This window comes from Brachypodium distachyon, chromosome 2 (assembly GCF_000005505.3).
Source record: "Brachypodium distachyon strain Bd21 chromosome 2, Brachypodium_distachyon_v3.0, whole genome shotgun sequence".
NCBI lineage: Eukaryota > Viridiplantae > Streptophyta > Magnoliopsida > Poales > Poaceae > Brachypodium > Brachypodium distachyon.
Window position 1 is genome coordinate 15,966,464 of NC_016132.3, and position 18,008 is coordinate 15,984,471.

General features: G+C 45.5%; 2 protein-coding genes across 2 annotated transcripts; both read left to right on the forward strand.

The window, feature by feature from the left end:
• Window positions 1–4,164: 4,164 nt before the first annotated feature.
• On the forward strand, window positions 4,165–9,766 carry LOC100845486 (probable periplasmic serine endoprotease DegP-like). Its single transcript, XM_003567925.4, has 11 exons — window positions 4,165–4,542; window positions 4,632–4,793; window positions 4,886–5,032; window positions 5,125–5,297; window positions 7,421–7,690; window positions 7,795–7,928; window positions 8,448–8,565; window positions 8,669–8,761; window positions 8,850–8,927; window positions 9,013–9,100; window positions 9,334–9,766. The coding sequence occupies exons 1-11, from the start codon at window positions 4,386–4,388 to the stop codon at window positions 9,366–9,368; spliced, it is 1,455 nt and encodes a 484-aa protein (XP_003567973.1). The 5' UTR covers window positions 4,165–4,385; the 3' UTR covers window positions 9,369–9,766.
• Window positions 9,767–12,689: 2,923 nt separating this feature from the next.
• Window positions 12,690–16,359, forward strand: LOC100845793 (chaperone protein dnaJ 10). The gene is made up of 10 exons (XM_010232781.2): window positions 12,690–12,981; window positions 13,077–13,183; window positions 13,284–13,343; window positions 13,707–13,789; window positions 14,227–14,389; window positions 14,481–14,610; window positions 14,897–15,055; window positions 15,130–15,302; window positions 15,437–15,517; window positions 16,076–16,359. The coding sequence occupies exons 2-10, from the start codon at window positions 13,097–13,099 to the stop codon at window positions 16,154–16,156; spliced, it is 1,017 nt and encodes a 338-aa protein (XP_010231083.1). The 5' UTR covers window positions 12,690–12,981; window positions 13,077–13,096; the 3' UTR covers window positions 16,157–16,359.
• The last annotated feature ends 1,649 nt before the right edge of the window (window positions 16,360–18,008 follow it).

Here is an 18,008-nt window from a genome sequence, read left to right on the forward strand (position 1 = left end):
TTCTTCATGTGTTTTGGTTCTGCAAAAGGCCACCGAATAGCTTGGTTTCTTCATGGAACTAAATCACTATTACGGCTTGATGAAAATGTTTGAGCAATTTCTTTTGAACTTCTTCTATGTCGAGACATCGAAACATGTGGATAGACTGAACCACACTAAAGACATAAAGGAGCAAGTTTAATTTGGTCCAAATTCAGTGTCTATCTTGTTGTTGCGCAAAACACTCACTATTCGTCTTTTTTGCGCAAAACACCTACTATTTGACTAATCGGTTGCAAATAAGTCATAACCCTAATTTCAGCACGCTAATGACGATTCTGACCGGTGGGGCCACCCGTCAGTGCCAACATGGCGGTCTGGCCTTGCCAACGTGGATCGAGCCGGCGTGGCGGTGGCGCGCCCAGAGCGGCAGGGCAACGGCGTGCGGCCGGGCGCACCCAGCGGCGACGGCGCACTTGGTCGCATTGGCGGCCGCCTTGCTCGCGCCAGAGGCGGCGGCCCGCGCACCAGGCAGTCGCAGCGGCACCCTGCGCATGATGCGGAGGCGGCTCGTGCTCGTGAGACGCGGTCGGCAGCTAGGACGGCGGCGCACGCACCCAAGGCCACGGCGGCGTCCGTGCGATCGAGCGGCAAGGGACGCACGGCCCGAGCGCTACGTGCAGTGGCTCGGGAAGGCGAACGGCGAAGCACCGAACCCGACCTGATCCACGCCGGCAAGGCCAAGGCACCATGTTAGCACTGACGGGTGGGCCCCATCGGTCAGAATCATCGTTAGCGCGTTGAAACTCGCTTTAGGACTTATTTGCAAGCCGAATAGTAGGTGTTTTGCGCAAAAAAGACGAATAATGGGTGTTCTCCGCAACAACTGGACCAATGTTGAGTGTTATGTGCAATTTTGTGCAATTTCCTCGTCGGAAACCGCTTACTACCAAATTCGGCATGTCCATATAGTGCCCTTGTACTAGCTGTTCTTCGCCCTAATGCTGGGGTGTACTGAAAGCACCGTCAGTTCAATTTGTTGACTCCGCAGCCGGCTTTCTTGCCGACTCCACGACGAAACCTCCTTCTTCCAGGACTAGGAGGCGGTCGAGGGGCACCAACGCCCGCTCTCGTTTCCTCTACTTCTTCTTCGTCGTCGGTGATCTCCATCTCCACATACCCCTTCCGTTCATACTCCTCACGGATCCTGTAATAGTCCAGGTCGGCCAACGCTTCCTCCTCGTATTTCTCGATCAGGTCATCCGTGGTGGCCGCGATCTGCTTCATGCCCTCCAGCGTGAACCCTTGCTCGGCGAGGTACTCGTCCGAGTCACCGCCCGGGATCCGGGCCAGCAGCCGATCCATGAACCCTAGATCCAGCAGGCGTGTCGAGCGTCTTCTCGCAGGACAGCACGAAGTCGACGTAGGATTGTGACAGGATTACCTTCTTCTTCTCCTCCTCCTTCGAGAGCGGCGCCGCCGTCACTGCCTCCTGTGCGGGCGGCGTTGGATCTACGGACGCCGCCGGTGTTGGATCCATGGCCGCCGGAGGAGCCTGCTTTGACGAACCAGACATATCGCTCCTCGCAGGATTTCGCTAAATTAATGTTGGTTCTTCGATTTGGAGCTCCAGGAAATCGACTAGAACCCTTTACAACTCGGAAATCGACATGGGCACGATTTGGTTTCAGTTTATCGGAGTAGTTCGATTTGAGCCCGATATTCTGTCCGGACCGGATCCCTTTGTGACGCAAACTACCCACGGCCCAGCTGTAAAGGCAGCGGCCCAATTCTGCATCATATATAGAGTTCTGCCTCGCCTCGGCCCAGTAAAGAGTGAAGGGTGAGTTGCTTGTTCTCTTTTTCTTTTTCTTTACCACAGAATGAATAGTGAGCTACTCTTGTAAAAAACGAAATTGCGCTCTGAACCAACCGCAGCCATTTTAGTGTCCACAGGGAGAGACTGAAATAATTAATAACTTTACCTAGGAGAAGTTTCACGCCCAGAGCTAGCGGTAACAAAGAAAGGTGATAACTCTCTTATAAAAGATAAAACAAGAATAGAAAGACATTAACGGTTATTTATTGAGGGGTTTTACGGTACAATTTACTAATTTCACGGGCAAGTAGTAATTGTGAGGGCATTTTGGGTATCTGTCTTCCGAAAGTTTTAATTTTAATCTCGTCATGTTACTAGTCCAGGTTAGGCAAAGGTCGTCACTTGCTCGCCACTCCGTACTGCACCTCCGACGGCGCCGCCCATGCTCGCCAGTATCCCTTGCCCTCCCGTCAGGCCGTCACCGCCTTCCACACCGGAGACAACATACCTTGCCTAAGCCATCCCTTTTCCCTCCATCATCTCCCTCCTCCCCACATCAGGCATTCAGTCTTGCCGATCTCGTCGTCTCTGCATAGCGGCTGCCGGCGACAACGACCCACCTATGACTTCCCCTTCCGTCCCCCCATCTCGATCCCTCCTCTCTCTCTATATCAGGTGTCAGCAGGTTGTGATCCTCTTCAGGCAGATGCGTGTGTTAGGGTGATGCTTCTGCTAGGATTAACATGCCAAAAAGTATGCTTACAGCCCGTTTGATAACCATTGTTTCATTTCATTTGATAGAAATGCAATGAAATCCATGTTTTGATAGGATTTCATTTGGACGAATTTGAATTTCTTGTTTAAAAATCATGTTTAGCTACCACATGAATTTGTAGAGTAAGAGACAATTTCAGAGAAATAATAGCTTTTGGAGAGAAATTGGGGCTACTTATAGTACAATTTCATGAAATTTGAGATTGAATTCATGTGGCCAATTCTGCGCCAACCAAACAAGTTCGTTTCTGGAATTCAAAATGAATCCAGAATTCTAGTCCCAAATGATGGGTGCCAAACGGGCTGTTAATGGAATTCTGAAACGTACAGGCAGTGATCCACGAGAAACTTTTACAAGATCAGTTGAAGCAATTTCCTTTTTGTAATCTCTGTTTTGGAGGATGCAAGGAACTGTTGATATGTCCTTCCCTGCACGCTGTTCCTCATCCTCGCATGTTACGGCAGCACCTGGAGCTCGCCGAGCTTATTGCCTTATAGCACGAGTGGCAAACTGGCAATCAAGGCAGCCGCACCTTTCGATCATCTCACATCGTTGATGCCCCACTACTTCCGCACTGTTGCTTGCCGCCACCTGCCGCTCCTCTCTTCCCAGAGCCAGCGCAGGAGGGAAGAGGCAATGGCCGGCGACCTAGGATCGGCACCCTGCCGGAGGCGTGCAGTGCTGAGGAGAGAGAGATCGAGGAGAAAGGATAGAAAGTGGGGTATGCATTACAATTTCTCAACACTCTCACTCAATGAATACTTGCCCGCCAAATTATCTATTTTGATGCCGTCCTTGGGATTTTCTTAGATCTACCATTCCGTCCTTTCTTAATTATGTTCTTGATGCATAGATCTCTTTTCAACCTCATTGCATCCTCCCGGCTCAGTTTTCTTCTTTGTCATTCTCCAAACTTGCCACTTTGCGGCGCAGGCGGAGGAGAGGAACAAACATGTCTCTCTATGCCGGATTTCGCTAAATTAATGTTGGTGTTTGTTGGTTCTTTGATCTGGAGCGACCAGGCATAAAGAAGCCTAGCTGAGGTACAGGTCGAACCCCTTAGAATTCAGAAAGCGACATGGGCTCGATTTGAGTTCTGCCTCGGCCCAACAAAGAGGGGATGGTGAGTTGTTTTTTCTGTTTTACAACAGAATGAACAGTAAGCTACTCTAGTAAAAAAGGAACCAAACCAACCCCAGCCATTTTAGTGTCCACAGATAGAGATCAAAGTAATTAACAACTTTACCTAAGAGAGAAACGATAGAAGTTATTTCCTTGACACGATTCTCTAGGATGAATGTGGCAGACTTGAAGAAACCATTGTAGAGAAAAAAAATTGCATTAATTTCAAAGCTATGCGGTTGTGATTAGGCCGTGATTAACTGTCGCTTAGCGTTGTTACAGTTGTTTTGTTCACCAACTCTGGATACAGAAGTACTGCTGCTATTTTTTTTCTTTTTTTTTTGAGCAATTTTTTTTCTTTTTTTTGAGAAACACAGAAGTAGTGCTGCTATACATGAGGCCCTGATCCGAAGCCCGTTTTGGGGCCCAAAACTGGAGAGTATTAAATGGGCCTGAAAATATTTCGGGAAAAGGAAGAGAGGGCGACCAAGCCGCCGGCGACGGGATTCTTCCATCCCGAGCTCCAGTGGCGGCATCGTCGACTCACCTCTTCTCCCCTCCGCCCTCCTCGCTACCAGCCCTCCTCCACTCTGCCCCCTCGCCGCTGCGAGTCCTAGATCCGCCGTTGCAATCCACCGCCGGTCATTCTCGACGCGCGATTCGCCTCAACAATCCCCAAACCGTTCCAAGATGCCGAAGGCCGGCAGGCGGCGCACGAGGGGGGATCCGGGGACGGAGAGGGAGAGGGAAGCGAAGGAGAAGAAGAACAGAAACCTGGCAGAGGATCGGACGGTGATGTTCGCGGCCTTTGAGAGTGAAGAAAAAACCCAATCCGAAGCAAAATTAGGTACTCCGCAGTCCGTACCCAATCTCCACATAATTTTCCTCCTCATCACGACATGAGTAGTGTTGTTGTTCCTTTTTTTCTGTATGTAGATCGTGTGTACGACGATGTGGTCGAGTCCTCGACGGAGGAATCGTCCTCCGATCCACCCAGCCCTCTGCTCCACAAGCCCTACATCCCCGACGAGCTAGCTGACAGGGCGGACATACGTGCCGCCTTCCAGAATGCCGAGGCCGAATACCAAGCAGACAGGAGTCGGTTCCCCTCCCTCTAGCTTGATCCCTCCCCTCCTGTCGTTATCATCATTGTTGCTAAGACACTAGCATAGCTAATTTCATATATGCAGATCGTCGGTCTGATCTCTTCACCTTGGATCGCTACTCTACTCGTTCCTGCCTGACCAAGGACCGACGCCTTCTTCACATCCGTGACTCTGCAAAGGATGCCGTGCTTCTTGCCGCCAGCTCCGTCATCAGCCTCTCGTCCTATCTCGGTATGAACATATGTAACTGAACATATAATTTTAATGTTTTCTAGCACATCTGCCGATCTGGTGTTGTGACTTCCGGATGGCTTTCATTGCAGACGATGAGCCGCTGAATAGGTGCTGTGGTTTGTGGATTCAGCGGGACGACGAGAAGAAAACCGCCCTTGTTTTGACGTCCGCGCATCTGATTCGCGCAAATCGCACAACGGATCCCAAGAAGCTGAACAAGTGGTTGTTCGAGTGGACAGGCAAATATCATCGTGATGCTACCGTGAGCTTCTTAACATTAATTCAGTATCGTATTATCTATCTTCTTCTTCATGCACTAGTCTTTGTTTATTTATTTCTTTGTTTCGGGTGTGTTTGAGAGGGCTCTACTCCAGCTAAACTCCACTTCACCTTTAAACATCACTTCATTTTCACTCCGCTTCACCTCTAAGCCTGTTTGGTACAGCTCCACTTCACAGCTTCACCACTGAAGCAGGTGAAGTTGTCCCAAACACCCTAAATTTCACATGTTAAGTGAAGTGGACCAGTATACCCCTCTAGTTCATCTTACTGGAGTCAAGAAATAGATGCTTCACCTGCTCCACTTCACTTAAAGTTGAGACAAATTACCCACGAATGCCATTAGTTAACACAAACCGTTATCCTCGAGCCCCAGCCCCCGACTCTTCGCGTCTCCCTCGTATCGACAGAGACAGAGAATCCCCATGGCGGCTCATCTCCAACACCTAGCCCGTCACGCAACATCTCCGGCGAGCCTGCCCTTAATCTCCTGCGAGCCAACTCCTGATGCTCTGCCGCGCGAATTCATCGCCGTCTGCTACTCCTGACTTCTACTACTCGCTGACCTCGCAGGACCTTGTCGCCGGGCGCCGGTTAAGCAAGGACTTCTTCTCTGTGATTCCTTTTCGCCGTCGATTGCTCCTAGAACCAGAAGGCAGCAGGCTTTTTTCTCCGTTTTGTTTAGATCTGCGATTGTGTTCATAGCTGGGTTATCAAAATTGCGGGTTCATTTTCTAAAGCAAACAAGTCGTCTCTTAGATGTATCTACACAACACGTGAAACACAAAATAGAAGTACGTGCAAATAATCGATCAGCAGCCGCTGTATTAGTCGGCCACGTTCATCAATTCGTAAATACTTGGGTGATCGAACCAACAGCCGCAAAAAAAATACAACAAAGAAAGAGAATGGCAGTCTGGAGCTGGTTGGTCCAAACACATTTATCAGGTGGAGTGGAGCTGAGTGGAGTGGATTTAGAGGTGAAGTGAAGTTTATGTGGAGTCAAGCCCTGCCAAACATGCTCTAAACTCCACTTCATTTTCACTCCACTCCACCAACTAAATGTGTTAGGTGGAGTCAAGCCCTCCCAAACATGCTCTAAACTCCACTTCATTTTCACTCCACTTCACCAACTAAATGTGTTTGGCTCTCAAGCTAGCTCCAGATTCATGATGGCATTAACCGTACGGGAACAGATCTGTTCTTCCACACTCAAATCAATCAAGCTAATCAACCAAGGACGTCTCAATCAATCAACCGTGAAACCTGCTACCTTTGTTGCTGTGTCGTCTCAGTGGAGAAAAGGGTGGCTGAGGCGGCAACGTCCTGCTGAACTGCAGAGAGCGGCAGCATCAGCGAGTTCTACTGGATGCGGTTGCGGCAGACTTGCGACGGGGCATAGGCCTGTAAGCTCTCCCTGAGTTTTGCTGGAGGACCACGACGATATCTGCTTCAGTAGGGGCGGAGGTGGCGCCTTGGTCCTGCTGGTATAGGGGCCGTCGCCGGCGCCTTGATCCTGCTGGTGCAGGGGACCTGGCTCCTTGGGGGTTGTGGAGGTGGGGGGCGGGCCTCGCCGGAGATAGAGCACCGGCTCACTGGAGGATGAGCATGCCTCGCCTACGGCCGGGCGCGCCGCTACGGGGAGACAGGAGGAAGAGGAGTCAAGTACGAGAGGAAGAGGAGGAGTAGGCGAGGTTCTGTTCGTGTAGATAACGGTTCGGGGTTAATGAGTGGCATTGGTGGGCAAATTACCCCAGTTTCAGGTGAAGTGAAGCAGGTTAAAAACTTCTTTCTTGACTCTAGTGAAATGAACTAGAGGGTTTAAAAAAAACTAAAAAGTTGTACTGTTCTACTTCACATAACATATGGAGTTTGGAGTGTTTGGGACAATTTCACATGTGTATGCTACACAGGTAAAGTTGTGAAGTGGAGTAGTCCCAAACAGACTCTTCATCTCAAAATTTAATCATTCAATTTTCATAGAAGACTTGATTCGGTGCGGCGTTCGTTTTTTCTGATAGTTAATCTCTTGAAAATGGTTTTGCCAAATACTATGAATTTTTTCTCGGAATCATAGTGTCATAATTTTTGTGGTTGTCTTTCCAGGTCATTGTTCACTTTCTGGACGGCACAACTGCATTAGCCAGTCTCATCTACCTCCAGGAGCACTACGAATTTGCTCTTTACGAGGTTGTAGTGGACAAACCAGTTCAACTGTCCATTTTTAATGACAATGTGCATTCTGGTCAAGATGTTCTGCGACTTGGAAGAGATGAATGTTTTGATCTAAGCATAACCCATGGTAGGGTGGATTATAGGATTCCGTCCAGTTATGAGAGATGCCACTACATGTATTTTATCCACGATGGACCAGATGTATGTACTATTATACTATTTAATTCTAACTTTATGTTTTGTCTTTCGATGTTAATATCTTGTTAGTATAAATTATAATGTTTGTTATTGTCACTATGTTGTAGTTAGTTCATGATGATGGAGGCCCTGTCATTGACTTAGAAGGCAAGGTTGTGGGAATGGTTCACAATCAATCCGTAGAGTCCTTTTTACCTTCTTCTATATTGCACAAGTGCTTGGATTTGTGGAGGAAGTTGAAGTACGATCTTTATTCTCAATTCATTTTTTACTGCTTTTGATTACACTAACACATTCTCTTATATATTTTACCTCATTCCTTGCAATTGAGCAACTACAAATTTATGTTTACATTGTGATTGCTTAGCAATTGTTATGTTTGAATGAATTGCTAAATTGTGATTAAGAAGAATCATTACGTGAGACCTAGGTGCTACAAAATGTGTGTAAGATTATAGAGAAAATGTGTGTTGGTCACCTTATCGAACTCTCCATGTTTTCCAAACTATTCCTATCCAGTGTATAGGAACTAAATTTGGTGTAAATATTCAGTTTTGCTATTTAACTTGGTGATCTATTTGTCTGGCTTAATCCTCTTTTGAGCACGTTGTGAACTAATGTCTTGTTATGGTATTAATTCTATAATAATGTTACTGCCTACGTTTTGTGCGATACTCATTTGATATTGATTCTAATAAAACAAGTTGTTTTATTTTAACATAAGTCTAAAACGCAGTCTTAGAGATTATATTTTGTGTAGGTGCGTCCCTCGTGCCCACCTTGGAATGACCTTTATTTCCATCAAGCTTCTAGATCCTATTTGCATTGAGAGGATGAGGCGTCAGCATAACATTCAGTCTGGTCTTATTGTTGAAAAGGTAATGATTAACATTATTTATTTTCACATTGTTATTAATTAGTTTTCACTATAAAAATCCTCATATGCATATTATGGTTTAATCATGATCAATTAAACATTAGGTGTCAAAAGAATCGAATGCTGAGAAACTTGGAGTCCGCGGGGGTGATATTATTGAACTTTTCAACGGAGAGTATATTTCTAATACAATTGAGGTAGGTAGTAAATTGGAAAAGGAGTATCTATAGAATGGAGAGTATATTCCTACTACACTTTATGCTCTTGGCTTTTGTAACTTGTCAGTTGGAAAAGATGTTGCTGGACATAGGCGAGGACCATTTTCATCAAGCAAAAGTCTTAGATGCCGAAGTAGATATTCGAGTATGTTACTATTATGTTTTAACTATGGATTACTTAAATTTATGTCCACCATAGCACTTTGAAATAATAATTGTTGACTTTACAGATTCAAATATTTCGTGCCACAAAACTTTGCCGAAGAGCTAGAAACTTGAATGTAATTGTATCGGACTGTGGAGAAGACATCATAAAAGGTAAACATCTTTTTTAACGTAGTAGTTAATTTCTTGTTGTGAATCTAAGTTATTGTATTTCCCTCTTGTGTAGATTCAATCTGTCTTGTTCACCAATTTCCATGAGCCTTTATTATATATTTTTATAATTTCTTTAATTCCGCCCCTTGCTTCATTGCATGTATAAATAGAATACAATAATCAACCAATATATGTGGTGTATTTAATCGAACATGATGTTTTTATTTCTGTAGGCACTTACCCGATCAATGTTGGCCTTCGGAGATGATTCAATTAAAAAATACATTTTGATCAACTGATTCTTTCATGGAGCCAATGGAATTAGCCCGATTCAAATTATAGACACAAGTTCCGTAGATAATTTTTGTGTATCATCAAACAAGAACTTCAAATTATGATGCGTTTTAAAATGTAATTCATGGAGCGTACAAGAAACATAGCTTAGAGCAGAACCTGGCTACTTATATATTTTGTGTTTTGTGAGACTCGCATCCTTTACGCTGTGGATGATGAATTGAGTTTGGTAACTATGCTAGAGTGAAATGTTCGGCACAAGATTGATATATTTAACATTGACAATTCCCATTATATGTATGTGCAACAAACATATAAGTTGTAGCTTGTTGCGCAGGGTAAAAGCGAATAAGAATGGTCATCATGTAGCAATGTATATTATCCTAAAGTGGGGGAAATACCCGAGTGTGCTCGGATGCACTCCACCAGCATAGCAGGCCCATCCGCTAATTGGAGATGTGTGTTATGCCTCTACCTTATATCTATATGTGTATATGCAAGTTGTTTGAGTTGTATTTTGTGTATTCTCCTGAAATTGTTGAGTACTAAGGGCAGCCGCGATGTGCAAAAGAGCCCACCTTAAGGGCTATGTGGCATCCCTTAAGGTTGACTTTATACATTGTGTAGAAAACAAACTTGTCTTTTAGGCTAGGTGCACCTCAAGCTCATGGGTTGCCCATAACACCATGTTTGGCAATATCAGGAAATGGGAATGGGAGTTTAGACGTGGAAATTGATTTTTAGTCTCAGTCCATCGTTTGGTATGGGATAAGAAATATACGTAGGAATTAACGAGAAAATTTAAATCCCATCTTTGGTTTGAGGGAGTTCACGGGGAATTAGTTTGGAGAGGATAACATAAGTTGTTGAGCTCTACGAAACAATTCCCTCTCAATTCTCACCTCCCCCATGTTAATAAAATGGTAGGAGTTGGCCTCTCAAGTCCCATGCCCAATCTCTCTTAACTCCCACTCCCTCCAACCAAACAAATGATTTTAATGTCATGTACCCCTCAACTCCCATTCCCTATCTCTAACTCCCTCCAGCCAAACGAGACATAAGGAATAGAAAAATGATTTCCCCTCTACCCTCTAGACAAGCGGAGCTAAAGATATAAAAACAAAAACGAGTAATTGGGAAAGTACAAAAAACCAAAATATGACCAAGATGCTTGTTTGAGGTTGTTTTTCTTTATTGGTGATTCATTCGTCATTGTTGCTTTGAGCTAGATATAAGAGGGGTTCTCTACAGGTTTGACATGTTTAGAAGGTGTGTTGGTGCCTGAACTCCAACACCAGGAATGCTTTGCACCCCCTTTTTGGTTTGGTGAGGGCGAGGGAGCTGCGCCGGCGGTCGACGAGTGTCGGTGCCCAACAAGATCTCGTACACACAGAGGATTTTACCAAGGTTCGGGCCGCCGAAACGTAATACCCTACATCCTGCTTGTCTGGATTCTTTCTTGATGGAAGTGGCACATGGTCCTAGGGGCGCTCTCTTACTCCTGGGGGCCCCAACCAACAGAGAACAACTATCCTCTTTCCTATCTACCCAAGCTAGGAAACTCATCTCCATCTCCCTTTGTTCCGAGCTGAGATTCCTAACCAGTCTGAAGCTCTCTTCTCTACACTGCCCTTGGTCCTCCTTTTATACCAAGGGGATACCGCAACTAGGGCTGCTGAAGAAGTACGCTACCCTCACACGTGTCGCGCGCGACGGTCGGTGGTGCAGCCATCGGATCCTTTCCTCCACACGCCCTCCTTCGCTCTGCATAGATGGGACCGGTCCTGCCGTCCAGTCAGCCTTGACCGGTCGGCGCGGGTCTCGTCTTGTCGATGAACAGTGAGATTCCTTGTCTGCATGCGCTTGGCATGGCATCTGCTCTCCTGCAAAGCTACTGCTCGGACGCAGATGGGAGGTGCCACGCGTCATCTTCACCCTGCACACACGCAACTCTCCTCCCGGGGGCGTGCCCTCAGGAGGGTACGCCCTCAAGAAGGTACATCAAGCCTTCGGGGGCGAGCCCTCGGGAGCAGGTGGTGCCCTGGGCTTGGCCGCTCCTGCACACAACCCCTAGGGGAGAAGCCCTTGGGGCACAAACCTCTAGCCTCGCCGGGGTTCGACTCCCTCCGGTGTCGCCTGGGCCCACCCAGCCCCCGGCGGAACTATGCCACGGTGTGGTGCTGTACCAGCGGGTCCTATCTTGTCTCTCCAGCAGTAGTTGGAGGCCAATAGAGGCTCCCCTTCCCCTGCTGCCGGTCTCTCCCGGGGGTCGTTCTTCCCCCGGGTGCAACAAGGCTGGCCCACGCGGTATCATCCACGGGTACCCCGGGTACCGGGGGTGCGACAAGGTGGGACTTAACTTTTATAGTTCACCCGATTCCAGTCAAGTGCATTATGAGCCCCTCTTTTATTATGGTTTCCGTGTGTGATTATCTAAGTTGGACATACAATCTTATTAAATTTGGTTTTCTTGTTTCCAATTGGTTCAATTTGGATTTATATATGTTGACTATTCCGGCATGGACACAGTAGGAAAGGTTTCGAGTCATTCATTGCATTGTGTTAACGCTGTTGATATACTTCCTTCGTCACATATTAAGTGACTCAAATTTGCCCAAATATGAATGTATCTATACCTAAAAGGTTTTTAGATACATGTAATATTTGACACTTATTATGGGACGGAGGGAGTATATATTTTTCATTTTGTTGATATCTATTCCCAAAGTATTGTTATGCTCCTTGGTGTAAATGCTTCCCCGTAAGTATGATCAACTCAACTAAGAAAAATAAAGATTATGACTAATGTAACGATGATTTGGTTTGATTTATGTATTTGGAGGATTGTCTTGTTGTACCGACGAGGAAATATATAAAATGATTAGATTCATCAACTAATGTGGTATGTTAGAGTGATAAGACGATAACAAATGATTGAACTTGGTTATTCTTGAGGTCAAGGTTTAATTAGTCTCTAATAGTCTAATAGTGCTAGAATATTCATATAATAATATATTTTGAATAAAAATAAGAACGGGCATAATGCATTACCTTGTCGTAATCCACGTCCTCAGGTCAAGCACACGCGGCTAAGTAACTAGAGGTTTCTTAGCAAAATACAACACCGGTGCCCTTCCATTCCATGCAGCATCGTTGTCACACCCGCGTGAAATCAGCCGTGTGCGTGCCCGCGTGCGACATCTGAAAGCTGCTAATTAGCTTTCTCATCCCATAAAAACCTCAGGCAAATCCCCGATGCATTCTTCTGCAGCTCGCACCTCGCAACGAGCCAACGAGAAGAGGATTCACAGCGGAGGCAAAGAGGAAAGAGACAGCGTGACGTGGCATCACCGTGGCGCCCTGCCTCCCTGACGTGGCATCTCTGACGTGCGGGCCCGGGACCTCAGCCTGTCCACGTTGACCCCATCGCATCAGCGATTCGGCGGTTCCTGACTCCGCCCTTCAGCGCGGATCGACCGGGGACTCCTCTGTTTTCCCCCAAATCTTCTCGTCTTCTTCTTCTACTTCTTCCACCGCTCGTTTCTCCAGGAACCTTCCAGAAGCTTCTCGAACCGACAGGCCGTGTGGTGCGGGTCTCTATCTCTATCCTACCTCGGGTTCCAATCGCGGTCGATTTGTCTCCCAGGCGTGATAGCATTCGCTGTTTTTGAGTGGGGCGCAGATCCAGGGTTTCCTCCTGCCATGGTGAAGGAGACCGTCTACTACGACACCCTGGGGGTCAGCGTCGACGCCTCCCCCGCCGAGATCAAGAAGGCCTACTACGTCAAGGTGATTGATGGACGGATGGATCAATGATTCCTTTGTTGCGTCCTCGAGTCTTCAGCGCTATTGGGCTATCTCTGTGCGCTAAATTGGTTGTGTTTTTCAGGCGAAGCTGGTGCATCCGGACAAGAATCCTGGGAACCCCGACGCGGCGGTGAAATTTCAGGTGGATTTTGTTTTTGTGCCAAACTGCATGCCTTCTATTGACGCTGTGGCGGTTTTGTTGTGGACGAGCAAAATTGTGTGGCCATAAAGGTCTGTTGTTATAGAATTCATGTAGCTAAACCGTGTGGTTTGGATCTAGGTGTGAGCTAAAATATGAGTTAGGAAAAGAAGAGTTTGGCTGTGGTAGCATCAACTGTTACTCCTTATGAAGCATAATTTTATCAAATAATTTGCTGAGTAGTGTTTCTATGCTCATGGATGTAAATGCAGAATCTATTAACTGTAATGCTTATATGTCATCAAATGTCTCTTTAAATGATATCCCCGATGCGCAGATCATTGAGTTAAAGCTTGCTATTAACAGGAACTCGGGGAGGCCTACCAAGTTCTAAGTGATCCAGCGAAAAAGGAGGCTTATGATAAGCATGGAAAGGACGGTCTTGCCCAGTAAGTCATGTATTTATTGAGTTATATGCTTTATTAAACAGTAGGTATTTTTCTCAATACAATGTTAGCAGACCTTTCCAGGATTGTTCTGATTAAACTAGCTGGCTGGGAGGATAGAGCGGGGTGATTTAGTGGATTGTTGATGTAGAGAGAAAGAGGAGGGCACAACAAGAAAAAGGCTTGAGGGGAACTACAGAGGGTGAAAATGGGGGTCAAGTTAAGATAGCCTCTCGAATTTATGGATGGATAGACAGTATAGCAACTAAGTAGCTATTTATAATAAAGTACCTGTTGGGGGACATAAAAGTAACTACTCTCGAGACAGCCGATTAAAAACTCCATTCAAGATTCTACTTATATCTTTATGCAGAAATAAAATGCTAATTGGCTTCCTCGCTTTCTGGTTATCTTCTTACTTGCTTAAGCAATGCTGTCAGGGATAACATGGTAGATCCAGCTGCTGTCTTTGGGATGCTTTTTGGAAGCGATTATTTTGAAGATTATGTTGGTCAGCTTGCTCTGGCATCCATAGCTTCAGTGGAGATTGATGAAGGCTCAAGCAATCAAGAGGCCAGAGCAAAAGTTCAAGAGAAGATAAAAGTATGCTACTTCTGCTTAATCCATTGCGCTGAAATATAGTCTAGTCTAGGTTCTGCCATGCTGATGCAAAAAATAAACGTAAATAACTCAGGAGTTGCAAAAAGAAAGAGAGCAAAAGCTTATTCAGAGCCTAAAGGATCGACTTCAACCATATGTGGATGGAAGGAAGGATGAATTTGTGGAGTGGGCAAATGCAGAAGCTCGGCGATTATCCCAAGCAGGTATATCATGTGAATGTGCACAGCACTAGTTTGCCTTTTCAAGTGGGCCCATTTTGCTTACTGCGGATGCTTCATTTAAAAAAAAACCTTTAAAAGATCATTCTTACTTTTACCATCTTAAAAAAAGGCATTTTGTCCACAGGCAAGGGTCATAAAAACCTTTATATAGGAATCCCTATTGCACAAGAGTTGTAATTGTTGTCTCTTGATAATTCAGTACTTCTTCACTTTCAGTATTTCATGTTGCCCTTCTCAAGTTGTTGATTTGCTTGAAACATTTTTTTAGCTTTTGGTGAGGCTATGCTTCACACCGTTGGATATATTTATGTACGGCAAGCGTCAAGAGAACTTGGAAAGAATAAATTGTATATGGGTGTGCCGTTCATAGCTGAATGGGTAAGAGACAAGGGTCACATCATTAAATCGCAGGTTAATGCTGCTTCAGGTAATTTCTAAGCCATTGTTTAGTTTATTGAATGTATGAGTAAATTCCTCCTTGGTAATGAGTTCCTGTTATAGGTGCTATCGCTCTGATACAGCTACAGGAAGGAATGAAAAAGATGGAGGAGGGTGCCAATAAGGAAGAGCAGCTTATGAAGAGTTTTGAGGAGAAAAAAGATGCAATGCTCAATTCCCTATGGAAAATCAATGTGGTTGATATTGAGTCAACACTTTCCCGTGTATGCCAAGCAGTAAGTCTGTTTTCTCACAATTCCTGGCTGGAAGCTTGTCACTTCTTGCATACCCTGTTATCCACGTAAAAATAAATATATGAATTATTTTTGCTCAAGCCTAATGCTTTCTTTATCTCGTTGGTCTTTATTAGGTTCTGAAAGATAACACTGTCTCAAAAGATGTTCTGAAGTTGCGAGCAAAGGCATTGAAAAAACTTGGAACGATACTCCAGGTACATAATATTTTGCCCTTCTGATTGCTTCTTCGTGTAGCATGTTGAAATGTTGACAAGGGCAGTCGCAAGCCTTGCAAACCTCTAGTTGTGTACTTGTGTAGCAAGCAGTCCATGTGAATGGGTTCCACTTGTTGACCCTTAATTACTTTTGTACATATAGCTATGCATGTAACACTTGTTCTTACTCCTCAGTTGCTGCCTTTTGGGTTTCTTGAACATTTTGATACATGACACATTTGAAATTTAGAATGTAAATAGGACAGTCTTAGTACAGAAAATCCTTTAGAACATGGTTTTTAACATCAGTAACAACTCCCTAAAATCTCAATCAATTATTGGAAGTCTGCCTGCCTTGGGACAACAATGATGGAATAGTAATTAAAAATTAGCACACAATTCACCAATTGTCCAGAACTTCGAATATCTCAGAGGTCTCCCATCTCAAAATTGTACCAAACTGTGTGTATTCTTCCTTGTATGGTAGCTTGTCTCCAGCCAGTTCACTGCTGGATTAGTGACTTTCTTCATGTCCATAATTCTTCCTTGTAAAACCAGGGCGTGAAATCTCTCTACCATCGTGAGAACAGCTTACGCGTTGAAACTCCCACGAAACAGGATGGAACAGTATCTCACTGAAGGCTGATGATGATAACTCTTCAACAATTTGTGAACTATTATGAATTCTTCTGTTTGTTTGTAAGATTTTTTGATGTCGCAGGTTGCTCTGTACACACCTGTGTTTCCTCTTTATTTTCTGTACAAAGGCGAATGGTGAACATGAAACATTGCTGTGATTGGGCCGGCATCCGGCATTCTTGTTGGCTGTTGCATTTTTTTTTCGTAGGGGATGTTGATGTTGTGTAGCTAGTTACAAATTTGGCCCTTGGCCGAGCCGCCGAGCGCCAATCTATCCGACTGTTCTTGCACTTGGCCCATATAGGCGAGTGTGAAAGAGGTGTAAACTTTGTAGGTGGGCCGGTGCGAGGAGGTGTAAATTCTATACTCCCTCCAACCCATATTGCTTGTGGTAGATTTAGTACAAAGTTGCACTAAATCATCGACAAGTAATATGGATCGGAGGGAGTAATTGAGCTCAGGTCTCAATAGCAAAATTTACACCTCTTCCGAACAAGGGTATGGAACGTAGCATATTTATCCTCCAAGTTGCTCACAAAAAGGGAAAAATGGGAAAAGAGTTTCAAATGGTTCTTAAAGAGAAAAGGGGAGTTGCAGATTCAAGTGCACATGGGGTGTCCAAAAACTAGACTCGGCCTGAGTTGTAGAAATGCGCAGCGATGATGATCATCCCCATTGAGATCCACATGGCAGTAGGTGAGTAGCTTTGCTAGAATGGGAAACCCTGCAGCTCGTCTTGACGAACTCCAAAGTCCAGACTCCAGACGCACCTGAACGCTGGAGCAAGCCAGCTCCAAGCCATCTGTGCACCTGTCGGCTTCTCCTCCAGGCTCCACGGAAAGCACCGAGGGCCCACCCCCAGAGGCCTCTTTCCTCCGAGCTTTACGCGATCGAGCCAGCGAAAGAGATCAGTGAAGCTCATTAATGTAAGACTGAAGAAAAGGTGCACGCAAATCTTCTGCCAGTAGATCATCGAATCGACGATGTGGCATGCGGCTTTAAACCCCTTTCTGGCACGGTAGCGACGTAACGGACGGACGCCAAACACTAAACAGCAAAGAGGGCGATTCGATGTTACGTGGCGCGCCAGTTGTGAGGTGCCGTAATTAACTGCAAAAAACCTCCATCCTGGTGCCTCGTGTGTGCGCGCGTGGAGGAGAAAAAAACTGAAAAGGGATCGGAGGTGACAATTGACATGCCATGGCCGGTCACTTTCTCGGGACGTCAAGCTGAAACGAAACGGTGCCATTGTGTGTGCTTTGACGTCGAGCTGAAACGAAAAATGGTGCCATGCATTGTGCATTGACGTCTTGCTGGGGGCAAGCGATTATGGGGGGAAAGAGAGGAGGACGGAGACATCCATTCTGTCCGGCCCCTAACATAGAACACGATTTATTTATTTTTGCGGGTATATAGCACCCGAGGTTTTGACGTACGTACAGAGAGTGAAGGCGGAACGCAGGGGAACAATGATGAAAATGCTGTAACAATTGGAGTTGGCGGTGAAAACCGTGGATATAGGAGTTTCAGAATAAACATGTGTTTATTTATTTATTTATTTTAGCAGGATCGGGCACAAGATGCATTCTGATTGAAGTATGTACTCTTGTCTTTGCAGCGTCGGTGAGCAGAGTAGTTACTCGCTGATGACTAGTCTGATCGAGCTAGACGACAGAGGGCCGGCCGGGCTCTCTCCGTAAATGACGCGCGTTCGATCGAGTTCAGTTTTTTCAACGTCCCATTAATCAATCTCTCCGATTGATCGATCGGTTAATTCAATTTCTGACCATGACGAGACGACGCATGCAGGCGATATATATGTCGTACGTAGCTTCAGTTAATCTGTTGCCGT